The sequence below is a fragment of the Corvus moneduloides genome, chromosome 3 (genome assembly GCF_009650955.1).
Source record: "Corvus moneduloides isolate bCorMon1 chromosome 3, bCorMon1.pri, whole genome shotgun sequence".
In the NCBI taxonomy this organism is placed as follows: Eukaryota; Metazoa; Chordata; class Aves; order Passeriformes; family Corvidae; genus Corvus; species Corvus moneduloides.
This window is the reverse complement of record NC_045478.1, coordinates 84,649,913-84,676,862: the sequence shown is the minus strand read 5'-3', so window position 1 is coordinate 84,676,862 and position 26,950 is coordinate 84,649,913. Positions and strand designations below refer to the sequence as shown.

The 26,950-nt window shown below is 39.5% G+C and overlaps 1 protein-coding gene and 1 long non-coding RNA gene across 10 annotated transcripts in view; one reads left to right on the top strand and one right to left on the bottom strand.

Moving 5' to 3' along the window:
- Window positions 1–25,326, top strand: part of LTBP1 (latent transforming growth factor beta binding protein 1) — a 194,648-nt gene extending 169,322 nt beyond the window's left edge. For 7 of the 8 annotated variants that reach the window (XM_032102534.1, XM_032102530.1, XM_032102529.1 and 4 more), the window contains 8 exons: window positions 2,015–2,197; window positions 3,504–3,590; window positions 5,926–6,054; window positions 7,376–7,516; window positions 9,844–10,014; window positions 19,478–19,600; window positions 22,870–23,019; window positions 24,292–25,326. In XM_032102534.1, the coding sequence (XP_031958425.1) occupies window positions 2,015–2,197; window positions 3,504–3,590; window positions 5,926–6,054; window positions 7,376–7,516; window positions 9,844–10,014; window positions 19,478–19,600; window positions 22,870–23,019; window positions 24,292–24,461 (1,154 nt within the window). In that variant the 3' untranslated portion in view covers window positions 24,462–25,326. The remainder of the gene's footprint in view (window positions 1–2,014; window positions 2,198–3,503; window positions 3,591–5,925; window positions 6,055–7,375; window positions 7,517–9,843; window positions 10,015–19,477; window positions 19,601–22,869; window positions 23,020–24,291) is intronic. The other variant, XM_032102531.1, reaches the window with a different exon arrangement.
- LOC116441040 lies at window positions 1,546–26,485 on the bottom strand. 2 transcript variants are annotated; one of them, XR_004238853.1, is made up of 4 exons: window positions 26,424–26,485; window positions 17,018–17,100; window positions 2,374–2,407; window positions 1,546–1,854 (listed from the first exon to the last, which is right to left on the bottom strand). It is a non-coding gene; the product is annotated as an uncharacterized LOC116441040 (long non-coding RNA). The 2 variants fall into 2 exon arrangements; XR_004238852.1 differs by lacking the exon at window positions 26,424–26,485 and having other exon boundaries at window positions 17,018–17,385.
- Window positions 26,486–26,950: the final 465 nt, after the last annotated feature.

Here is a 26,950-nt window from a genome sequence, read left to right as displayed (position 1 = left end):
TTGCCTTTGCACATTTAAGATTTTCTTCTTAAAGTACATCCAGCCATCCTAGGCTCTTTTGCCCTTCAGGACTGCTGCCTTAGGGAGTCTCTCAACCAGTCACCTAAAGAGGTGAAAGTCTGCCCTCTGGAAGTCCAAGGTGGCAGATCTACTGGCACCCCTCCTTACTTTTGAAGAATCGCAATCACTATAATTTTCTAATAGCTTTGCCCAAGACATCCTCTGACCATCACATCACTCGCCAGCCCTTCTCTGTTCACAAACAGCAAGTCTGGTGGGGCACCTCCCCTGGTGGCTTCCTCACCAGGTATGTCAGGAAGTTCTCTTCACACACTCCACGAATCTCCTAGACTGCTTCCCCTCTGCTGTCTTGTATTTCTAGCAGACGTCTGATATGCTGAAGTCTGCCAGAACAATAAGGGCCAGGGATTGCAAGACTTGTCCCAGCTGCTTCCAGAATATTTCATCTGCCTCTCCATCCTGGCTGGGTGCTCTATAACAGACTCCCACCAGGATACCTGCCTTGTTGGCCGTGCTCCTGATTCTTACCCATAAGCACTCAACCCTATTGTCATCATTGTTCATCTCCAGACAGTTGAGACCCTTCCTAACACACAGGGCTACTCCACCATCTGTCTTCCCTTGCCTATCCCTTCCCAAGAGTTTAGAACCATCCTTTGCAGTGCTCCAGCTGTGCAAGTCATCCCACCGTGTCTCTGTGGTAGCAACTCAGTTACAGTTTTCCTACTGCACCATGAAACCAACATTTGCTGCAGTAGCATCTTGAAATGCACTGTCACTCTATAAAATAGAGGGTCTGGTTCCTGCTTCAATAGCTGTATTTCTTGAGAAATGTCTCAAGGCTGGCTTATTGTACAAGAGCCTGGACAGAAATTAATGAAATCTCGAAGAATGAAAAATCAGCCAACATGCAATAATTTTAATAGGTTTCTTGTGAGTTAAACATTTGTTAAGTACCAAGCATAGAGAATTTCTCTAGATAAAAATGAAGTTAACTAGTTGCCTCAAGATTTATCTATCTCAAGTTCCTTAATAAAGTTTTGGGTTTGATTAATAAATGTGGGCGCATGTAGATTTGGAACTTGGTTACTTTACTGATGGCCTGCAAAAAGTTTCCCATATTGGTCAAGTGTGAATAACAATTTTATGTGTTAGTTCACACTTCTGAGCCCTTGATGATAATTTTTGTGAAGTGAAATGTTACGTACACAGAGTTCTGTGAACACAGAAGCTTTAAATAGCTGTTTCTTTTCAAAATCACTTTTTGGTGTACTTTAGGAGTGCCTTGCTTTAGAAAGATCTTTGACTATTAATACGGTCTTTTATTGGATCTATGGGACAGACTATTTTGCCTCCAGTCCATATAAATATTGTGAGAGGACCCACTCAGTGCTCAAGGCAATAAATTTGCCTTCTTGGCTGGATGCCTATTTTAAAGTAAAACACAGAGTCAGTTAACTTGACATCTGCATTATATTCCTCTGCTTACCATGGAGTCAGTAAGTTACTTTTGCAAAAATCATAAAGGGCATTATATTCGAATATGTAGCATGCTTTTTTACCAGAGAAATAAAAGGGGGCTGTAAATGCTCATTCTTTTGAAAATTGGGTCTTTACATTTCATGCCTTAGCTCCTTTATCTGAAAAAAGGAGGTTGTAATGTTTGCTTACCTCTATGAAGAACTTTTGGATTCATATGTGAAGAGCATCGTGTCAATAGCTGGGCATGGCCGTTAGATAGCGGAACATGAGAGCGGGTGCTTCATGCATTGCTTGAAAATGATAGAAGTGCAAATTGGAGGAATCCTTTTATGGTCAAGTTGGAGAACAGGTCTGAAAAAGTGAAAGGAAAGTTATCAACTCTCATCATTCATTCTAAATATTCAACCAAATTTGTAGTTAACCATTTTCTTCTCTACTCTTCTGATCTCCTGTAAAAGTGACTAATTTCATGTGTCATCTTGTGTGGTTTATGTTTTCTTTTCTGCCTTAGAATTGCCAGTAGAGGTTGATCAACAGGAAGATGGAAAGAAGGAGTGCTACTACAATCTGAATGATGCTAATTTCTGTGACAACGTGCTTACATCCAATGTAACCAAACAAGAATGCTGCTGTACCTTGGGTGCTGGTTGGGGTGATAACTGTGAAATCTTCCCATGTCCTGTCATTGGAAGTGGTAAGAGGAGGCCTTCTGTCCCTTTGCAAGCTTTTGAAGCATTGTGTTTATGTTAACAGAGTGTGCTTTGCCTTTAGAGAAGGCTTGCCCATTGAATCCCATATTCTGTAGTATTTAGTCATGACTTATCCATAGGAGCCCTCCACAGAGGAAAGAGTGGTAAGAATAATTCATACCTGGTGTAAATCCATTGGCTTCTGTGCAGTTGCCCTAGGGTTAAAAAGAGCCTGTTACTGAATAATGTTAGCTCCAACTGATTTTAAGCAAATATGGATTCTCACAAAAGCTTTTTCCAGATGCTATGGTAACATGTTAGATTTTTTCCACAAGCTGGAAAACAAAGGTAACCATGACAACATTTTAAAGTCTGCAGCTATTTTTTGTAACACTATTTCTACAGCACTGCAACTTACTGATATATATTATGACATTAGTTTTACATTTTGCAACTTACTGAACAATTCAGTTAATAATGTTGTCTGTAGACCATTGTTTAACCTCTAAGTATTAAATTAGACAAACATAGCCATGTGATATTTGTCACAAATTTTGAAAATAGTACTTGAAACATAAACATAAATGGCTGAAATTCAGAATCCAGATGGAAAAAATCACATAAGAGAGAACACGTGTGAACTTTCTGAGATTAAATGCTAAAGATTACTTTTCACACAAATACATCATCACGTTTAATTCCTGTTTTAACTGTACCTTATAATTGGTGAAACTGAAATGAAATGCATAATGAAAAAGGGGCCTCTCTGCTTGGATAAGTTTGATTTTGTATAGTCTCCAAGACACTTGAAATAATTTCTCTCTGTAATGCACACCATGTTCTCCTGTTGCAGTCAATTAGTGTTTTTCCTGTATGAGGACTGAAGAATGTGGACAGGGGTTTGTATCTCAGTCGGGGTATGCCTATATTACAGCTTGCAGCATAGCTCAGAGAGGCCCATGCTAGCTTTAATTAAGATAATTTGGCTACCGGTATTGTTATAACTGCAGTGCACCATGAAACCTAGTAAGGACTACATTCTCCTGCCAAAGAGCAAGAAAAATTAGTTTGCCTGGAGCTCTGTGATGCTGTGGGCACCCTAGCTAGGTTTGTGAAAGCTAGCTCTGCAAACTGAGAGCAGGGGAAAGTCAGGCTGTGGCATTTAACATCCCCCATTAAGCTAAAGGTGTGTATGATTGCCTGATAGATGCAAATAAGGCAGATATCTCAAAGTACCCTGAAACACGTAACACTACGTATGTGAATACCTTTTTCTTAACAACATAATTTTTTATTTTCTCTCTCTCCCAGCTGAATTTACTGATTTGTGTCCTGAAGGAAAAGGTTTCATTCCCTCTGGAGAATCATCTTACGGGCTTCTTGCTCAGAATTACAAAGGTCAGTACTGACATGTATTAAGTTTAATTATTTCAGAAGTTCTGGTAGTTGATTGACTAGAAATGTGAGCCAGGAATGTAAACATACTAATTCAAATTTTATTAGGTGATAAAAACAGTTTGTAGTATGAAACATTACTGAAAAGCATCATTTTACAGATTGTTAAGAATGTCAATTACACAGTCTCTGTAATATTCTGGTTTAATTTCTGCTGTGAGAATAGGTGCTGAGACCACAAACCACAAATACTCATTTACATATGGAATACAATGCCAGTTTAAATTTGTAAATATATGTATGGGGAGTTGGAAGAGAGGAGAGAGTTCTGTTAAACATTTGGCCTCTAAGGGAGAATGAATATAAAAACTGAAGAGAAGTTCGGCAATGATATTTTCATTACAGAACTTCATGGAATAATTACTGGTGGTAGTTCAGTGGTAGTAGAGGAATCAGTGTCATAGAAGTTGGAGGATGTTGGTGGGAGGGACCTGGCGTCACCAAGAAGGAAAAGTGAGATCAGCAAAATTTCTTTTCAGGTTTCAGAAGTAGCCATCAATATCAATAATTTGTAAGACTGTCACAGAGCTCATCTTAAAGTCTCTGAGAGTATTTTTGTTCAGGGATTGTTTGAGGGTGTTGTTTATCTTTGCAGATCTAAGATTTCTGTGTATATTCACAGTGGGGGTTTGGAAGTTGCTGTGTGTACAGCATGTCCAAATGCATCTCAGATAAAATCTGTGTTGTTTTGTGCTACCTCAGGGTAGATAATATCTCTAGCTGCTATAAATACTGAAATGTGGAAATAGTTCATCTGGAAGTATCTTCCACAAATCCCTGCCATAGTAAGGCTTTTTCTGTTTTCAGTAAATTTATGTTGTAAAACCTTAGGAATGCCACAAAGGACAAACACTAAATAGATAAATAACTTTTACTAATGTGCTGTTTTCGTAATGTGATCTTTCTCTGTTACACTAACTTCAATGTTACTGTTGCTTTTCTCCACAAGCTTTTGCTTGTAAGAGCAATTCCTGTTTTCTTATTGGAATTATCTGTCAGAAGTGAATAGCCTGCTAGCCTTCCTTGGCTTTGCTTCCAGGCTTTCCCATTTTTCTCCAGACACAAATCCATGTTCCACAGGAAAAAGACAGATGTGTACATGACATTTCTTATTAATCTTTGCATTGTTCTTGCTGCTAAACAGTCAAAATATTTAATGTTTATAGCTGCTAAGTGGCTGGAAGAGTGGCTGTGAAAATAAATTGTTTTCTAGATCTTCCAGTTCTTCTGGAAAAAGGAATGATTCACCTTTAAAACTACTGTATAGCTGGAAATTACAGCTTTGGGATAAAATCTGTGTTGCCCCAGAATAAATGGGGAGTAAATATATAGAATACAGTGGATTAAAACAATTGGTATTGAGAGAAGAATGACCTACTTTAAGTTGTGCTTTTTATTGCCATTTTTACTACCAACCTAGCTTTAACAGACTATTCTAAGTAGGTTTAGCAAATGAAAAGTAGGCTGGAAAAAAGGAAGTGAATAGAATTCCAACAGTAACAAATACATAAATACAAGACTGGGAAAAAATGTGTACAACTGTGAAAAGCTATATATGAGCTGGCATATATTTTCTGTGAAACCTCCCTGAAAACATTTAGCCTCATTTGAAAGTGTGGTAGATTCTCTTTGTCAGCCATCGCTGCTTCTATAGTGTTTGCCGCCCTGTGTTCGGCAACTGACACAGTTGGTCCTATGTGGGGGAAGGCTGCACTGAAGCTGTGCTTTGAAAAACAAAGCCATGAGCAGTGCAGATAGGAAAGCTTCCTGCTGTGCACAGCAGAGTCACCAAACTCTATGCAAAGAGAAGACCAGTCACAGAATCCATCCATAAGCATCGCTGCTTAGTTAGTCTTGTAATCAGGTGGTGTGCTTAAATTAGATCCATGGTGGGAATACCTTTCAGTAAAGCAAATTATGTGGGAAAATACAGGCCATATTGTTCATCTGTTTTGCTTGCAGCCAAGAGCAATGTGATACCAAAGGAAAGAAAGGGAAACAGCAGATTATTGCAGTCTCTCTGTGCCACGGGACTTAATTCTGACAAGGGGAAGTAACAGTCCACCAAGTCTTCCTTTTCCATTCTGGCTACATTGCCTCTTCCACACCAGTTGTCTGAGGGTTTTGTTTTTTTCCTGTGGATATCTGTGCTCCTGGGACTTTCTGTTTAAACTGAAGTTTGCTTGAACAGAGAAGTGTGTAGGATTTATTCCATCTTTCTTCTCTATGTGGCATCATAGTAACAATGGTAACACAGCCTTTAATGTTTTCTCCCCAGATGCTGATGAATGTCAACTCTTTGGACAAGAAATCTGTAAAAATGGCTTCTGTTTGAATACACAGCCAGGTTATGAGTGCTACTGCAAACAAGGCACATACTATGACCCTGTTAAGCTCCAGTGCTTTGGTAAGTTTATTTAAAGTGGTCTTGTCACTATAATGGTATGCAGATGGGCAAAAGAAGCAGACTTGTACAGCAGGATTCCCATCAGAACTGTGGCATTCCCAGTAAGGGGAGAAACACTGGGCCTCTGAACTCCTGTAGCAGCTTTGTGAGATGCATTGGGTCATTTCCCTTCCTTCTGCTTGGCTGAGCAGCAATTCTGGATGACATAGCTGTGGCATGTAGAGCAGGGTTTGCTTTATTTTCCTCCTTTTACAGTAAATTACTCCCAGGAGTTTGCATCTCCAGCAGCCCTTTGTGCTCCTTTGAGCGCATAGTCAAGAGCTGGTGCCAGCCTTAATGCAGGCAGCACAAAGTGATCAGAGGAGGCTCCCTCCTTACATGCACACTGCTGCTTCACTCTGCCAAGGTACAATTTAGCCTTCTGTTCTTTGTATGTGGGGTGAGCAGTGAAAACCTGTATGTTGAAGCTCACCTTTCATTGGGTAAGTGTTCTGGGTTTACTATACTAAATCAAATTAACACAGATTATTTTTTGTTTTGTTTCAAGGACAGACATTTTCCACAAGGAGTTAATATGCAATGTGAAATTACAGTTGAGGTCATTGATAAGCTCATTTTAGCCTGCACAACCTTGTACTCCTTTGGTTCTGGTATTCAACTGAAAATTCCTCAGGACTATGACCCTGGCTTTTGCTTTGTAAGCAGAGAACTATGTATAATGTGCAGAATAGCATAATGAAAGGAAGTAATTTTTGCAACTGCAGTAAGAGAGCCTTTCACCTTGGGATTCTATGATTGTTCTTTACAAAGGGTGGGATTTTTGCTGATTAAATGTAATTTATCTGAAATGGCCTGCTCTTCCCTTTGAGCTAAATTTCAGCTTTTGCTTTCCAAGACAAACTAAGAAATATAATTGCCATGGCTACGTAAGGTGATCCCTTCTTCTGACAAGCTCATGAAGAATCACTAAGAGTATGCCCACCTCTAATGCCCGCTGGTACTGTCCTAAAGGGAGACGAATGTGGGAAGCAGTGGCAGCTATGCTGGCACTCCAACCCCCCCCAGCAAGCCTCCTCATCCTCCCTAGTACTCCTCCCTACTAGCTCCCTAATACTTGAGGATCAGACGTTAGCATCCTTCAGATGTCTGAACTTCTCCTTGAGCACAGACAGGATTTTGTTGCCAGCAATGGGTATTTGTGGTACTTAACAGAAGGCATGCAGGGAAGTCTGCTCCTAACATAGGAAAATATAAACATAGATTAACACAATGCAAATACTTTGTGCTGGCTCTCCTTGATACATTTCCTTCCATTTTAAAGACACGGATGAATGTCAGGACCCAAACAGCTGTATTGATGGCCAGTGCATAAACACAGAAGGATCTTACAACTGTTTCTGTACACACCCAATGGTTTTGGACGCAACAGAAAAGCGATGCATCAGACCAGCAGATTCGAGTGGTATGATCCGTTATACATATTACTGAAGTGAGTACACCTCTACGAGGTGCTGCTGACATGGCTACAGACCTGAAGTCTAAGCTTAGACTGGGTCATCCTTGGATGAGCCTGCTCTTCTGGAGGATTTTGGAAGGCAATGCTTGGACCATCGTCTGTTGATCCAGAAGGCATTGTGATGTAGAACTCCACAGTTTCCACTTTGCCTATACAGACAGGATATTGCTGGAAGTATTGTGAGATTAGGCTCGGGCTGAGGAGTCTTCAGCCAGTTCACCAGCTCTGCATCTGCCTAGTCCAGCCTTGTAGGTAATGAGGCACAGCCCTCTTGCTGTCTCAGTAAGGCTGGGGTTTGGCTGCAGGCTAAGTCTCAAGATTCAGTTCTACCAAAGTAAAATAAAAACAGGAATGACAGGATATAGGAGAAAATAGCTAAAATTGTATGTGTGCTTTCAACTGATTAACATTGAAGGTGCATTGAGCTCACAGTTTCAAGCTGCGGGCTTCAACATCACAGTTAAAGTAATGTTTTTGTGTGTTATTTTAATTTCAGAAGACACTGATTTCAGAAAAAAATGTTAGATATTATGAAATTCTTAGAAATGTCTCAGAAATCCAGAGCATTATGCAGTGTGCACAGCTTTGTCTATGCCACTCATGTCTTCAAAAAAATTGTTACAATGGGTTTGATTTAATGCTGGCACTGTATAGCCATAAATCCAGACCTCTGGTTCCTGCAACTTGCAGTGAATTTTCCTGAGATGCTTCTATGAAAGTAAATAGGAATATAGACTGAATGTGTGCTTTAGCCACTCCAAGTTATAAGGCTGATACTTTTGAGGAGTAATGTGGTCATCCTGTTGCCTGGAACTGTGAAAGAACCACAGCATTTCTGTTGTTCAATCTTCAGTTAAACAAACCAAGAGCAGGATTGTCCTTTTGGTTCATCTCGGATGTGAAAAGAATACAAGGGCCCAAAGGGTCTTCTGTCGTGAGGCATTCGGGCTGACAAGGCAATGATCATCTTGGCCAGCACAAAGCACTCAAGCCTTGTACTGCTACTGGCAATGTCCCCCTCACGCAGAGGGGAAAGGGGCAGGCTGGTTCCTTTGCTGCCAGCAGAGTTTGGAGTTTGTTGCAGAGACCCACTGCTGCTTTTCACTGCGTGTTCTGGCAAGCTCTTAGAATAGGTATCTAAATGGTGATCACCTTCATGCTTTCAGAACTCAGTTTTACTCTTGAGCAAGGTTTCAGTTCCGTACTCACCCATGCATAATGTAAAAATGCACAGACAATAGAAGAATAGATAGAACATAAATAGAAATGCACAGACAAAACAGAACCTTGGTTTGTGACAACACTTATTTTTCACTCTGTGTTGGAACAAAATCAAAACCTTGCAGATGTCTTCACAAAACAATTGTACTGAGATTTTTACATTCCAAGTAGAAGACTAAGTTTACAGTTCCTCTCCTTCCAATCAGCAGTGATCAAAACTTGCTGCAACTGGGAATGGTTTCTTCTGAAATCTGTGTTGAAACTATTATGCCTCTGAAATATTCCAGCCTTGACAAAAATACAGATTTTTGTTAATGTTCCTAAGAATGTGACAGTAGTTCACAGCAGTATTCTGTCTCTAACAATAGCTGTAAGTGGATGATTAGAGACCAGGAGGGCAGATAAACAATACTTCTCTTCACCCTCCCCAGCACTCTCTCAGCCTCCAGCTATTTTCAGCTCAGGGGATTTCCTGAGACTGATGTAGTTTGTCTGTTTAGTTAATGGGACTCTCTCTTCCAAGTATTTGTCCAGTCTCCCAGGGAGCCCATGTAAAATTTTTTGTTCAGCTCTGCCCTAGTTGTAAAAGTTCGTTCAGATGCCATTGACGGCAATATAAGAAAAGCAAAATAGCAACTTTTAAAGATCCATTATGTGGATGGAGTTCTCCAAACATTCACCTCTGTCCCAAAGCTGGTTTTTGTCAAGCTCTGTTAACTTCCATGGGAGCCGAGCTGAATCAGTGTTAAGTGTTCAGCAATGACTATGATTTAGAAAGATTTATTTCTTGGGTGTCCAACCCAATGTGCTTTTAAATTGGGCTAATGTGACAACTCAGAACCTTTCAAGATTTTTGCAAAGCTGAACATTCAAGTGATGAGCCACCTCAGGCACTTAAAAAAGTCATGACTTCTAAGCTTAAATTTGTATTCAGTGAAGTCTGTAAAGCTAAGTTATTCTTCTAATCTAAGTTAATAAAATTTTTCAGTATGCCAGTGTCTTATTTAAATAACAGTGCTGTGATTATTACCTTATCCTGTCTTCTCCATCAGAACAAACTGAAGAAGCTGAGGTCTACCAGGACCTTTGCTGGCAGCACCTAAGTGACGATTTTGTCTGTAGTCGACCACTGGTGGGAAAGCAGACCACGTACACGGAGTGCTGCTGCCTGTACGGTGAAGCCTGGGGCATGCAGTGCGCGCTGTGTCCCATGAAGGAGTCAGGTGAGGAGATGTGTGTGTCGGCTCTTGGAACGAAATCTGAAATACTTCATCACTTTAATCCCTTGCATTTGTACCTGCGCCAATAACATAAGAACAAAAAACCCCTAGCCCCTCAAGTTAAGGGAAATGGGTTGCCAATAAGGACTGAAGAATTTCCACGGAATATAATTTAGTGTTAAAAAGAAAGCTGACAGTCGTATTTTTAAAATACTATATTTTGTTTACGTGTCTGGAAATCAGATGCTGTTCCATGACATTTCAGGTAAAGGTGCTATTTGTGGTGACTACAAAAGCTAGATGGATACAGAGAGAAGTGTCATTGACACACAGATTTATTTCTGGGGACTGGAGAAGGGGCCAGGGGAAGCAGCATGGGTATATGTCATGCTCTGCCTGAGATACATCAGCCCTGGTATACACAGTCTGGTACAATACTAACTTCTTCCCCCTTGTATAAACTATTCCAATGCCTGGTTTGGATGTGGCTTTCTTACTATGTGTCTTTCAGTAACATGTCTTCCCATGTAGGAATACCATCCTGCACTGGTAAAGCATTTTACTGTGCACATTCCTGGATTTTCTCTTGGGCCTGTGTTACTCCAATGATAATGTTATGGCTAAAGCAATACATGTTTTACTTGTAGCAAAAAAACAGGAATTAAAAAACTACACAGAGAAGCTCAGTGAAGCATCAATGTGGTTGTTTCTGTCTGCTTGGGTTTTATGCTTTTATAGTTTACTTGCAATGTCCCTGAACCTGTTCTTAGATATCTTTACTTGTTTGAGTTTGCTCTGGAAATGCAGCAACTGAAAAAAAACCACCTGATTTTGATGATGTTGGCTGGAGTAACTGCTGGCTGATGCTTACCCCAGAAAGAGACTGAAGAAGAAAAACAGGGCATGACAGCAGCTTGATTTATAAGATACGGAAATCTCTGAAATGTCTTTGTCAGAACAAATCTTATATGAGGGCATCAAAACTGCTAGAATAACAAATGCAATGGAAGAAATGTAATAGTAAGAAATATACAGGGCAATAGCTAATAGCAAGAATCATTGCTGTGACCTGCAACTCCTCAGGTGGAAAGATGGAGCAGATTAAAGGAGTTTTGCTTTGTACAAAGTTCATTGCATGGTGAGAGTGACCCATGTGTGTCGTGCAAGCATGCAATCCTGAGAGAGGGAAGAAAAGCTGTTCCTGTTAGAGGGAGTTCAGTTAGGTACAAGATTTACTTCTGGAGATTTCTAGCTAGTTACAATTAAAGCAGGATAAATCTGCAAAGGAAGAGAGAAGGACCACCAACATAGTCAGGGGAAGAGAACCTGCCTCACAAGGGAAGATGAAAAATTCCAAACATAGATGCAGAACAAAGGCTGCAAATTCTAAGACTCTCCACTACAGCACAATTATGCAGAATTCCCAGGAACTTTTTAATTAAATGAAAGTGCTGATATGAGGAAGAATTGGAACAATTTCAGTCTGAAAATATTAGACGTATTCTGATCATTAAGAACACAGGATTCTGGAGCCTCAATCCTGTGCCAACAGTGGGATGCAAATCCCCACTAGCTGTATGAAGAAAATAGGGAAATTCATTAAAAAAATTACATGGAGGTTCCCAATGGATAACATCCTAAACATCGGTTGGATGATCCTTAGTCAAAGCTGAAGAGCATTACGTTGGATAATAAAATCTTTCTCCCTCCAGACATGAGATAACTTTTATGTAATGTTTCATTTGCATTGAGAGGTATCTGCTTTAACTGAAAGTATGAGGCATACTTTGATCCTAAATATTTTAAATTATCCTTATAGATTGGAACATAGCTAAAAATAAAAGCATATTGAATGTTTATTATGTCAGAATAAACATACCAGCTCACATTTCTTAGAGGAGATGGTATGTGCTCACTTGTCCTCACACACATGTGCACTCACCCACACAGAAACCTGGAAGCCTTTCTCTGCGTTCAGGAACGTTTACCAAGAAAAATTTAAAGCTGACTGAACTGAATAAATGATTCATTTGACATGTCTTAAGTCTGTAGCACTTAAAGTGATATCATTGGCTCAAGAGAGTGCTTTCACACCTCCAGGCCAGCAGGTCACAGGTTCAAGTCCTGGCTGGGGAACCTGGAATTTCTCCATTTTTAAATACTTAGGTATTGTGTTGGCCGGGTTTACCACTGAAGGTGTTTGCTTATTTCCCCAGTTAGGGGCTTTCTGGAGATTTGTAGCACATGTTAAAGAAGACCTGGCAGTGTGAAAAGCATTATCACCACAAGACTATCACCATGAAATGGCTTGGATCATAGGATAGATCTGTGGTTTCCTTTTACTTTGTTTATGTTCCCATTGTATTTGAAGATCTAGTCAGCACCCTTAGAAAGAAGGAAGTACAGGCCTACCACCATAAGTGATACTTTGCAAGTCCCTTCTAAAGATATTAATGCTTTAATAAAAATAACCTCTAGCTTTTGTAACCCAACTTGTTTTTAAAGTGCTTCCATTTTTCATTACAAAATTTAAATATCCTGTTCAAGTAGGAACCAGCATAAAACCTGTGGGAAGATAGAGCATTTTTGTAAGAATTTATCCAGATTAAGCAAAAATAAATACAATCTTAAATCAGCGTGAAAACAGAACTTACATGGTTGCTACAATTTCTAAAAATTACTAATCAGTGCTTAGTTAAACAAACCCCACTGAAATGACTCCAAACATTCAGAGACTGAAACAAAAATAAGTAGCACTTGTTGATATTGCAACTCAACAGCAGCACCTTAACAATAGTAGTAAGACAGATGATGATTTTGATGACAACATTGAGGAACAAACTCAAAATATTAGTTCAAAGTCCTGATCACAACACTGCAAATGTACTGTAGTGCAATGCTTGAGTACATCTGACTCATGCAAACAAGGGATGTAATTGTTTTCAGTTACATTGGTTCTAACATTATAATCTTAGGATATCATATTGCGGACAAAAACTTTCACAGGTTGCATCCAGTACCAAAATGTCAGCTACTGAGGTGTAACCTCTCTGAGCTCATGGTGGCATTAATCTGTACTTGCCCAAAGAACAGTAATAACAGTTTAGTAATTATTCTTTAAAAGCTTCTGTGTTACTGAGGTTTGTCATTGGCAATCTGTAGTAATTGACCAGCTGAAGAAAATTAGAAAATTGGATACTTTTGGTTTAGATAACAATAGCAAAACATCCTTTCTTCATTGCACCTACCCAAAAAAGTACACATTGGATGACGTGTCTTCAGAAGTTCTGCTTCCTTGGTCAATTTACTGTTAGTGCCTAACAGCCCAACTCTCTCCATCCAGAGTCCATGGTCTAGTAGCAGGTAGCAGAACAGGCACCAATAGGTTTAGCAGCTGGGTCAAAGCCTCCATGCCAGAAAACAGAGCAACTGGCCCAGACTGAAAAAATCTGAAATCTAAAATAAAGCCTCAAGATAACTTGAACATGTAGGACCTGAACTATAAACCTTCTGAGACTCCAGAAGCTCCTGGGAGACCCTTATGGTACTGAAGTGGATTTTAGACAAGGTGTATGGTTACATGAAATTTGAAGGGAGGAGATAGAACTAACAGCTAGAAAACATTGAGTAAGGTGGTGTGCTGGGGTTAGCATTTAATTTACAGAGACTGCCTATTTTTGTATTTGTAAAATGATCTTTTTGAGGTTATTGTAGTGCAGTACCACTTTTGCTTCAGTAACACCTTAACATGGTGGTAAGGTGGTATGAGGAGCCCCTGAAACAAAGATGTCAGTCAGTTAAGGAGGGTACTTTCTCTTCTGTAGCTGGCTGCCTGGAGAAGCTTTCATATAGAAAAACAGGGTGAGGTAGGTCTGGGACTCTGCAGCTTTAGCAGATGTTTTAATAACTATTGAGAGTGGGGGTACATTCCTACATATATAACTTAGACCTTTTTGTTGGTGTGAGTGCTAAGGCAATGTCATGAACACATCCTTAGGCAACTGTAAAAGGCACCAGCATTCAGTTTATCAGCCTGCTTATTTTGTGTATCCTTATAAATACATTTTCTATTCTAAGTTTTAAATTCTATTACTTTGTGGGATTTTATGGAACCACAGCAGAAAAGACAATGGTGGATCTCCAGTCAGTAGATACTTCGCATATTCTGTGGTATTAGAACTGCTGTTCATGTTGTATTTGAAGTTCATCTTCCACCTTAGCATTTGCAAAGCCCATGCTAAGGGAACACTGAGAGTAGTGTGAATCACCTGGGGTGTTGTATAACGTAGGATTTCTCTTGGACAATTTCATATCATGTTTTTTATACAGAAACCCACATCAGTGCTGGTCCTGCCAGTTTCTTCTTCCATCAGGAAAGCTAAATTAGCACCCTGAGCAATATATTCCCCTGACCTGTCTGAGATACGTGCTTTACGATGAGATTCTGTCTTAGAAGGGGTTATGTCTTTTCATGGACTAAAAATCGACAGTGAATAACTAACTCTAATGTAGACCCTCAGTAATGCCTACATGGAGTTGAATTCTGCCCATTTCTGGCAGAACAGATTGTTTGGATTGCATTTTTGTTGCAAAGGAACTCTGTGTATCCTTTGTAAACATTATGAGCTAGTTCTGGGCTGAGCTTCCATATTATGAGAACACTGTGTTCCCTTTAAGTTCTGGCTAATGTCACTCATGAGGATCTGGAAGTACAGGGAAAACCCATGTGTGTAAAGGATGAGTTTTCATCTATCCTTTCGAGATGGTAAAGATCAGCAGGCACTGGATTCATTTCTGGAGATCATTTTCTCATGGATGGCAGTGTGCCTCCTTCCTTTGTGGTTAGTCCTCTGGTCAAATGGATTGTGTCCTCTGGGCTTAAAATATTGCACTGATTGGGCCTTGAATATTCAAATTCTTGTGTTTGGCTGTGTAGATTTTTGGCTGATTTCATTTCTGTTCATGGAGATTTTCAGTGCTTTTTCTGAAGGTTAGGAGAGACATGCAGAATTGCTTTGGCTAAAGGGTTTTTCTCACAGAACCTCACATTCCGAGTGTGCATTGAAATCAGCAAGGAGTCAGAAGCCATGTGCAAAATTGTCAGAAACAACCTGACTTCTACTACAACTTTTAACTATCTATTTGGAGCAAAAGGAGAGGGAAGGTAATTTTAGGAAACTTGAGCAGCATTAGTAGAGGAACAAAAGGTCAGTACCAAGAGGTATTGAGATAATCAATTTGGTAATTATTTCAGTTTAGGAAGAGCTTTACATCCACTGTGAATCTTTTTCAGGGATTTCATTTAGAGTATGTCCATGAGAGGATATGAACATCCTTTTTGACTAATGAAAAATAACCTTTAAAATTGATGTCCTTACCTTTAAGTTGTAGGATAGATGTGAATGCTATTCACTGCAAACCTTAGCATCTATCCATGGGCAATGTCAATGAAATTATCTAAATTGTCAAATAGCACAATCTAAATACAGAGCAGAAATACCTCTAGCTTTGGTTCACAGATGATGCAATTTCCTGAGACAGCATAAACTTAACCAATTTAGACTGATGTCCAGAACCTCTGGTGAAACTGTTGCAATCTTAAATAATTTGATGGATCTGGCTTGGTTTCTTAGTTTTGGCTTCTTTTGTATGTCTGTGTGATAGTGACAGTTCTGAAGAGCTGGAACAGAAATAAAGCTTTCTTTATGGGCAGGAGCTGGACTGGCTGTGGTGTAGTTGTTTCATGGTTGTGTCAGGAAAAGCTTTTTGTATAATATTTTGCTTTAAATAAATGAATTGTGAAATTATGTTTCTGACTGGAGAATTTAGGATTTTTAGGCCTCTGGGTACAAGTAAGGCCCACATGGGCTTGCTCAGTTACAGCTAGATATGCAAATCAAATGCACATTTACGCAGCTGCATTTTTGCTAACAAGCACCTAAAAGCCAGTCAGTCCATCCCATTATATTGTGTTGTCTCTGTCAGCCGAGTTTTCGTCACCAATTACAGCTAACATCTGTGCCAGTACACATGTGTGTCTAGATGTAATCCCCTAACACTTGTTTAATATGCAATACATCTGACTTTAAAAGTGTCCTTTACATTTTTGGAAGCATACATCAGATTCCTTTTATAATAGCCACCCTTAGTTATACAACAAGCTGTCTCTATGCTTCATTTGCAAGCTATGAAGAAAACTTAGAAACACATGGACCAATGTAGACTAAACTATATTAAAAACAAAGTACTTTTTTTCCTCTTGAACTGTAGTTGTATTGTCCCTGATCACAGCCAGGAGATGAGTGAGCAGGAAAAACAAACCAATATAGAAAAAGGTTTCTTCATTCATTGTGAATTATAGAAAAATTTCTTTCAACTTTACTTGAAAGATTCTTTTCGAAGTGAGCATTAATTTCTGTGACAACTAAAATGTTTCTGTCATTCAGGGGTAGTTCCACATTCTGTCTCGGTCTCTACCCCTTCACTGCCTTCTTGATCTCTGTCTCCTGTTGCCATCTCCCCAGGGCAATTTCATGCTGTTCTTCCATTTGAATACTTACCTGCAAGTTTCTGTGCACCAGTCATGCTTTCACCCACAAATCTTACAGCACTCTGTTCATTTAGTTCCCTCCCCTAGAAGACTGGGACCAGCACACATCATAGTGATCCAAAATACATTATCTTAAATTGAACTGTAGGAACATAGCATAGCAAGGGAAAAAGTTTAAAACAACAGAAAGGGTCATTGCTGTAACTTGTTCTGTCCTCCACAGGGGCATTCTGATGGGTTCGTTTCTGTCAGGGATCCAAGTCTCAAGTCTACCTTATTTCAAAACACCAGTTCTCATGATCTTTCCAGAATGTGGCCCCCTGTACACCTTTCAGTCTTTGTACTCTCTGCCCACATTTTTCTTCCCTGTGGGAGAGAAAAAAAGAAAAAGAAAAAAAAAAAAAGGAGAAAGAAAGCTGAGAAAGGTGAAACAGATAACTTACCAGAATAACTTACCACTGTTATTGGTCCTGAATTTCTACTGTTGGTTTCTTAGGTGAGTTGCTGTTTCTCCCCTGTATTGCCTGAGCAACTAGTGACTGAATCAACACATTATAAAGAAGAGATTCAGTCTACACTACTTGGACGGCTAAACAGAACATACAGTATTAAGAGAGTATTATAGGTAATTATAGGTATAAGACCTAAAAATGCAGACATTCAGAACTTGATTTTCGACGGACCAGTGGGGCAGGAAACAAGTTTCTATTGTCAACATTTCTTTAGTCTTTTTTAGATACTAAACAACTTTTCATTGGCAAACATGCAGTATAAAATGGTCTTGCACAATTGTCAAACTACGCAACTCTCATGTACATGAGAGTTCCAGGTCTACAGATTTTCAGAAGTTCCAACTGCTTCCTTCAGAACTAAAACATGGTTTATACTACCAGTATCACTAATGGAAAATTAGCACTGAGTAATCTGGGAAGCCAATGTCCAGGTTCTGTTCAGTCCTTCCCGTCACATCCCATTCATGTGGAAGAGGCAGTGATCCCTAAGACCTGCTTGTCTTATCCCTTTGCCTTTCACTGACTGTTTTCATGTGGTGGTTTCTTCCACACAGGCCAGATGAATTAGTATTTTGTGGTAGAACACAGATTTCCTTTGCCAAGAACATTTGTGGGCATCTGTGAGAAAGTGCTTTTACTATTCTCCACAGCTTTCCTGTGTGTACCTATGAGTGAAGGAGTCCCTCTGAGATGATAACCTGTCCCCATGCATGGATGTTAATCTGGGATTAGATGTGGGGAAGAAAGAATGGGGTGGTTTTGGTCCTATGTCTGCTCTTAAAACTATGCTCATTATCACAGTATCTCAGTGGGAAGCTGTGCAGTCAGGGATGTAAGTAGCATTTTCTATATGTCATTTATTTTGCCACGCTGGCTTTGTTTGCTGTGCCCTGGGATGTTCCTCTTGGGCAGTGTACTTTGTTCTCTGGGAGAGGAGAGTGTTGCTTGAATATTATTACTGTATATAAATATATTTTGGAGGACATACCTCAAAGGAAACCACTTCAGTCTTGCAGCAGAATGTGATGGGATTTACAATAATTTGTAAGTTCTCTGGGGAGTTCATGCTGCAGACTTGGACTGGCAGCCATGGCAGCTCTGGATGTGCACGGACACGCTTTGCCTGTACTGCAACGTCTTGTGCTCTCAGAGGGCCGAGTTGTTGACCATAGAATTCAAACAGACTTTTTGAACACTTTGGGTTTTTTTCAGTACAAAATAAAATCGTTCCAGGTGGAGGAGATACTACCTGTAAAAATAAAATTACAGTGCTGGACAGCAAGTGGGGCTGTGCTCTGCACTGTCTAGAGGCAGTCTGGACTTACCCAACTATTTGCTGTCTGGGACAGTTCTACACAGCATGAGGTTTCTGGCTCTGTAACCATCTGCAATTCTTGGATTTTGTATCTGCTTAGGGAGGGCTTTTTTTCCTCCCTCTCTTTTGGTGGTTTTTCTTTCCTGTCCTTTCTCTGCCTGATTCTCAGAACACCAGGCAATCTTCACAGAACCAGATGCTAAATAGACTATAGGAACAGTAAAGGAGAACCTGGGTTGCTGTATTTTAACAATATTTCTATTTTCAAATCAATTGTATTGTATGTGTTTTAGTAAAGGGTAGTAGAAACAGAGTTGACACAATTTTTGATTTATAAAAGAATCAAACTCTGCATAAGCAGTTCAAACATGGACTCTGACACCTAAAATGAAGAGTTGCTTTTGTCTCAGCTTGTGTAGTCTGGCTATTACAGGCACAAAATCAGATGTAACTATTTCTCCTGTGTGTTTTCCCATGCCCTTTGAGTTTCACAACCAAGGACACTTTGAACAGCACTCATAATTTTAAGCCTGTGGGTTGAAGATACAGTTTGTAGATAAGTGTGGGCTATTTTAAAAGTATTTTTCACTCTGATTTCTGCAGGTCGGCTGATAGTGCCAGAAATACTGGCTGTACCTGCCCCAATTTCCTTCCTTTGGGGAGGCTTCTGCTAGCAGCCATGATGGTCTGGGATAGCTTTTGTTCCACAGAATGAGGAGTGTAAACAGAGATAGCCATGGAGAGAAGTGCATTAGCAGTGGGATACACAGCATCCCTCTGCTCTTGCTTCCCATGCAGACCACAAGAACCTGACCTATAACTTTTTGTACAGTTATTGACTCAAATCTATCCCTGGTGTTATCCCTATTATGACTTAATAGTATATATTTGGCTCATTAACATTTTAATGACATTCTTCTTGAAGAGAGAATGCTTTCTGGAAATTTTCTTTTCTGCAGATTTATGGTGTTTCTAGGAAGATAAGTTTATTTCCAGCAAATATGAACCACAGCTCACTGGGACTAATGTAATGCAGCCTGTGTTACGAGTGTGTTTACTTTTATATCTTATTTTCTTTCCCCCCCTCAGAGGATTACGCCCAGCTGTGCAACATTCCTGTTCCAGGATCTCGGCGGCCATATGGACAGGATGCTTTAGTTGACTTCGAGGAGCACTACACTCCAGAAACTAATCCATACTTTGTTGAAGACCGTAAGTGGGATTCTCTGTAATATAAGAGACTGGAAATGAGATTTTAACTTCAGTTGTTTTCCTGTAGCTGGTTTCATTCTTCTCTTTGCTTCTGGATAATGTGGCCTGTTTATGTTTTAGTTATTCCTATGACACTACCTTGCAGTCAGGTGTTCCAGTTCAAGAGCCAGGTTTGTATGAGAGTCCAGTTGGGCTTGGAGTACAATTAATTTTTAATCTAGTGAAACAGTTTGTGCCAAGTGTACTAAATTTGTGTTTACCAACACTTTTACAGCTCAAGGTCAAAAGGATTGCCAATTTTCCTTCTCACAAATTGATTTTCCTTTGGAGCATTGGACAGATTTCTCCAGAGTGTGTTTAATTTTAAAGGAAAAAAAAAATTCATCCTTCCGTGATTTCCCAGCAGAACTTGTATGGGTGAAATGAGAGCATGCAAGTCATTCTTTCTCAACAGAGAAAATGTACAGCATAGTGTGATCAGAGAATACACGTATGTATGGACTTCAGGCTGGATGCTATTGCCTGCCAGGCAGGGTGTGAGGGATTGTACACGGCATCTTGGTTGTGCCTGAGGAATATCAGGGCCCTTTATGTTGGGTCTGGCCCAGCTCACTGTTAAGACTTGTGGGAGAGGAATGCTTGCAGATTTCAGCATCTTCCTCAAAATCAGGCACCCTGTACAGGTCCAGAATATTTTATCACAGTTTTAGAGAAGGAAAGTGGAAGTATCAGAAGGAGCTGGTAACTTCTTGTGCTTTACATATATATGGCCTGCAAGTTGCCACTATGCTCTTCCCCAGTCAGTGTTACTGAGTGTTGATGTTTAACTGAAGTGTCACACAGCTGAAAACTACTGGTTACACAAGGAAAAGCCCAGAAGGATGATGGCTAAGCAATGTTAATGTACTGTTAATCTGGAAAGAAGCATTTCACAAGGTATATAACTTAGTGGTAAATAAATACTATGAAATGTGGAAAGTTTTGAATCCACAGCTGAGACCACTTCATAGAATGTCTTCAGTGGGAAGGGACCTTAAAGATCATCTAGTTCCAACCTCTTAGAGACAGAGGCTTAAGAGCTCGTGGCTCTTGCTCCCATCGTATCGCTGAATCAGGTGGGGCATCCTGTTTAGGGCATTAGAGACTTCAAGATCACAATCCTGCTGCAGGTTGTGTGAGGAATACAACAGTACATCCCATCCCATGGCCGGGCCATGTACCTTCAGTGTAATATTTGTCACTATGCAATCAGTTTCTACAGAAGCAAATACATGCCTTAGAATTACAATACAGGTCCCATCAAGCTGTTTTGAAGTAGAGTATATTTTGTGGAGTAGAACTTGCTGTAAGTGATAAATATTTCAGTTTTAGCTAGTTAAAATTACAACATACTGTATTTATGACGGAGAGAGGGAGTGTACATATGTTTATTCACATGCGTATATACCTACATATAAACTATATGTCTAATAATTATGTCTTGTCTTTATTTTAAAAATATCTGTATATTTGGGGAGACACCTTTCCCTTTCTTGGCACTGTTTCCTAAATTATAAAAAGTCTTTAGTTTAAAGGTCTCTCCTGAGCCCTCTGCAAGCTCTGTCAGAAGACTCTAGCAAGTAATGAAACTTGGTTACCTACATCATGACAGTGCTCAATATCTTCAATACTATTGCACTGATAAGTGATTTACAAGGCTCGTGAAAAAGACTGCAGTGTTTCCCATTTAATACACACTTGTACACATCCTGTGTATTATGTATGTTCTTGAGATGTGACATCCGTCAGCAAATACTTACTTCATGTTACGTGTTCAGTGTCTCCAGAATCTACTCAGTGTATTACTGACCAGCTTGACCCTTACTGAGAAGCCCACCATGCTAGAAAATCCAGGATAGGGGAACAATATTTGTAGTCAAAAGAGGGGGAGTGGAAATGGCAGCATGGAAGTTAAATGGAGGATGATATGGAAAGGGCAGAATAGAAAAGGAAAAAGCAGGTCAATAGAAAAGAAGGCCTCAAGGACCAAGACAGGGTGGAGTAAATAAGAAAAGACAAGAGAAAGAAACATAAGGAAGGGAGAAAATCATATTCCTAGTAGCTTAGCAAATACATGTATCACAGCTGTTGCAATTAATCAGTAAACAGTTTTTCAATAAGTTGATGGCTTGTTGGTGGAGCTACTACCTGTTACAGGACAGATGGGGAGATACATCCTACTCTATTACGCTCCAGCTCCAATTCCCCTCTATATATTCATTGTGCTGTTAAACTTATGACTCAAATAGTCTCAGCTTTTTCCACAGAAGTCTTTTTGATGTGATGGGCTGCCATCTGCAGTCCTGTTACATCACTGCTCCATGAGCAGGAAGCTAGTGAAAAAAACCTTAGAACCTACAGGAGTTGTTCAGTCCTAGACACAATCTCTGAACATGTAAAAATGTAAAATAACTTTGTAAGTATAAATCCTTCCTTATATATAAAAGCATAACTGTCACAAAAGCCCTAAGGCAAGGAGCACAAAAAGCATTGTACAAACCACTGAATACAAAGACAGCTCTTTGTGTAAGAGGTGAAAAACTAAAAAGCTCAACTCTTTGAGCTTTGACTGCTCACCATCTAGAATTATGACAAGAAGCAATTGGTAGATTATGGGTATTTGTACTGGCACCAGTCACTGAAGCACAAGCCAAAGGGTTGTTAACAAAAAACCACAACAGGAAAGCAGTCTCTTGATTTCTTCTTATTTTCCTTTTGGCAGCTGGGATTGATTTTTTTTTTTTAATATGTTTTCTTCTGGATAAATTATAATGCATCTCTTACCCCTCTACACACACACACACCTTATTTTTCTAGAATAGTTTTAAGAAAGTTTTATCCCAGATTGCACAACCACTTGTTTCCTTAAAGGCTGATACACGTAACAATTGAAATAAAAGGCGCTATTTAGAAAACACCAACTTACTCTTTAAAAAAATAAACAATGAAATTATGGAGTTTCCATTACTACAAAAAAAATCACAGATTTTTAACACAAACTAAAACTTAAGAGTTAACCAAGTTATTTAGTTTCCATCTTGAAACATATCACAGCACTTTTCTGGTACATTTAAAACTCCAGATGGTACAGCTCTGCTAAGGCTGACCTATTTTCTGCAAAGTCACATTCCAGCAAGCTTCTGAGAGAATTTCAGACTCTCACTATATATTTGGGTATACTGATTCAATAGCTTTGTAACTTACTTGTTTGTAATTCTTTCTCCTCCCAGGTTTCCTGAACAGCTTTGAGGAGCTACAAGCAGAGGAATGTGGTATTCTGAATGGATGTGAAAACGGCCGATGTGTAAGAGTCCAGGAGGGCTACACCTGTGACTGCTTTGATGGTTATCACCTCGATATGGCCAAAATGACTTGTGTTGGTGAGGATAGCATATCACCTGTTACATCACCTGTTATGTCCTGTTAGGTTGTCAGTTTACTCAGTCACTTGACCTAAGGAGGCCTCGAACAAAGGGGTTAGATAGAAATGATCACCTGAATTGTATTAAAGATGCCAGCTTTGTCTTACTCACTGCAAAAGCCAGTAATTATTGTTACAAAAATAGCTTGGTGTTCCTCAGTTCATCTTGGTCATTGCAGGTGTGTTCAGTTAAGAGAGTAGAGGTAAACGGGCACATATTGGTGGAATGAAGCTTAAACTTATATCAAGAATTTAACTCTTAATATACAGACCAAATGTTTTTCAAAGGCTTTGGTAAGCTAGGAGGATGGAACTGGATGCAGAGCAGAAGAGTGATTTTAGGAGTGGATTTTTAGAGTGGATTTTTAGAGTGGATTGAGAGTGATTGCCTAAATATGCAGATAACCACCTGGTGAAGTTTGGCCCCTGGTTTTCAATGATTTCAACAGTCAACAGACTCAGCTATTTCTCTCACTCTCAAACTAGTAAATCTGCATATTTACTAACCATGACATCTGTATCTTCAATTAAAACAAATGAACGTCGGAACAGCAAGTGTCAGTGAGAAGATGAAGCAAAACAACTACCCCTCAGTGTAGAAGCCTAGTAAAAATAGTGATTATTTCAGTTTAAGGTCTGCACTAACCTTGTTTAGCATTATGCTTCATGACACACAGCTGAGATCTCCCAGCTCTATGACAAGCCTATGCACCTTGTAGTCTTCAGGACTTTATGGCAAGCTGGCCTCCTTAGCCAAGATGTAGCTGCTGTGTATGTCAGGCCAATGCTGCATGATGTTGAGTGCAGGTAGTTTGCTCTTCATGACTATTCAGTTGACAACACCAGCAGCTCCTAAGGTATTCAGTTGTGTAAAGTGCAGATATTATGCTAAGAACTTCGCGCTTCTTTCTTAAAAGTCACTTTTCAGTCATCAGATAAACACCTCTAAGTTGTTGCTTAATTTTGTTGTGCAGCTAGACTGAGTTTGGACTTGGTAATCTAACTCTTCAAAGCCCTTTAATACCCTATTGATTTCCTATGATAACTTCTACCTCTTCCCAATTCAACTTTTAGAGCTTTTGACCCAGCCTAATTCCACCCAATTGGAACTGAAAATAAAGTTCTCAGGGCATTGGTACAGATTGTTCTAGTCCTAACAATGCTGGAAATAAATGAGTATTACCTACACACCAGACTTAAGTACATGTCTTTTGATACCTCCTTTTTGCAGATGTGAATGAGTGCAACGAGCTGAACAACAGGATGTCTCTCTGCAAGAATGCCAAATGCATCAACACGGAAGGGTCGTACAAGTGTTTGTGTCTCCCTGGGTACGTGCCTTCAGACAAGCCAAACTACTGCACACCACTGAACTCAGAACTAGATAGTGAACTGGAGTAGAGGAAAATCTCCATATCCTAAGCCCATATACTCTGCACTGTATAAAGAAAAGGAAGAAAAGTATTTAACTTGAGAAGGCACCAGAGTAGCAAACGAAAGGGGAGAAAAGGGTTAAAATGTGTCAAAGGTGAGACGTGATGGGTTGGTTGTGTATCAGCTTCACTGAAGTGACAGACCAAATGTACACATTGCTCTGTATGAAAGAAACAATCAAGTATATAGTGTGTTCATAAAAAAAAAAATCTTTGAAAATAATCAAAAACAGTGCTGTTATTTTAAACAGAAGAGCTTTGGTTTTTTTGTTTTGTTTTGGATTTTTTTTTTACTATTGCTTGATTAATTTGGCATTTAAATAGTGATGGAAATGTTTTATATTACTATGTCATTTTTTTGATTGTTCATTTCCTTGTCTACTGTTTCTTTTCAGACCTTTTTTTTCTGATCAGTACAAATTCTATGATACAGATATTCTTAGTCCATTTTGTAAGAACTGTTACACAGGGTGATGCTCCTCCTTCTCTGGAACATTGGTCAGTGACTTTTTTTAAATTTGCTAGTTGTCTGCCCTGTGGAGCAGGCACCATTTGTTTTCAAATGTTTATATACCTTGGCGAAAAGTCCTTATATTCATTTTGTATCCTGTATGGTTGTTACTGCACTTAAAGTCTTTAGAACCTTTCTTGCCAAGTTCAAAGCTGCTAGTGGACAACATTGGATTCCTTTTGTACATTAAACGAAAAGATTTTAGCTCACATCTCTATTGTAATGTGTAAATTGAACACAAGAGAGATCTTGTATGATTACCCTAACATATTAAAGCTGTATATTAAAACTCAATAAAATCACCTTTTTTTAGAAAAAAAGCGCTATTTACTTATTGTGGCTTCTTTTCCCCCCTCCTTCATTTTCTTTTTGTGTTTGTTTTACAGGAATCAACCCTCAGGTGTTTACAGTACTAGATTTAATTTACATTACAACAGTCTTAGGGAGTTGTCTGGCTGGTCTTTCCTTCTCATGCTGTTTTAATAAGACCAGAATCTGAATTAGTTAATGCCTGAAGTTAGGCTTCCAGGGGGAAGATTTCAAACACAGACCTACAGAAACTGTTTGACTTGGAAGCTGATTCCCATGGAATTTTTCTTCTTTCCTGGTTTAGGCATGTTTCCCACTGAATCTGCAAATAAGACTCTACAGTATGATGGCCTGGTTTTCAGAAATACTGAAGAGAAGGGGGAGAATTTCCTTTTCTTGATGAACTATACTTTCCCATCAGCTCTTATTTTTCAGTGGAAGGAGAGAAAGAGATTAGGAGACTGACAGATGTTTCACTTTGACCTTCTCCAGGGTGAAAGAGTTTATTTCGGAAATCCTGAAACAGGTCCTTTTGCTATTTTTCAAATAAAATGTTTTGCTGTGTCTTTGAGACCTGCCCTGCATTAAAAGGAGAAGGATAACTTGAGATTTTTTTAAGTGAGTCAAATTCAGTCCAATTGTCCAAAAAATTAGGTTATTATTTCTCATTTCACCAAAACAAAAAAAGAAATATTGTTTTGATTCTGAATAAAATTTATTTTCCAATATTCAGGTCAGCCACTGAACTACAAATATCATAAATTGTATCCCTTTCAGTTCTGTACCCTACAGTAGATCTTACTAAAGTCCATGTGACTGTAACTGTGCAGAAGCATTTCCTTCCCAGGACCCTTCTCTCTGTCTGCTGGAACCTGACACTAGGACAAGTGGAGATACTGTTAAAATGCAATAAAACATTCTCAGTAAAACTCTGGGAAGAGGGATCTTTAGGGAGGAGATTCTTTATGAAGTGCCCAACTTGCTTGACTTTTCTAGAATTAGGCAGGAGAGGGTGGAGGGCCAGTCACTCTTCCAGTCAAAAAGAGGTAGATTACAAACACTCGAGCTGGTCTATAATTACACACACACAAAAAAATAATTCTTGCTTACCTGCTGTGGTTAAGGAAAAAGGAAGGAAGGTCTAGTCTTGTTAGTGAATGCTGTAACTAAAGAGCTCCTAGTTGTCCTGCTTAAGGTTAATCCTACGATCTTAATAAAGAGCAAGGTCACAGTTACAACCTTTCACTGGGTTCAGGATGAGCCCTGGGCTGCTTTCAGCCACCATGAAAATTCATAGACGAGATAGTGCTCTCCTGACTCCGACCTGCTTCTGCTTCAGAAACCAGCTGTGTCCATCTCTGTAAGATAACCTAGGCCCCAAGCTGCCACTGCAGCTGTCACCCGAGCCTCAGATTTTCAGCATCCCAGTACTCCATCAATCCATACACAGGTAGCACCCATTTGCAGGTGTGAGTGCCAGGACAGGCTGACAGATGCAGATGCATTGGCACAACTGCTGCCAAACTAAATGTTTGGCATGTTAAATGTCCATGCTCTCAGCAGGGAGGATTAGTTGGGTCATTTGTCTCTAGCTCTTCATCAAAGTTTGCAGACCTCAGATTGTGCTGGCCTTTTGA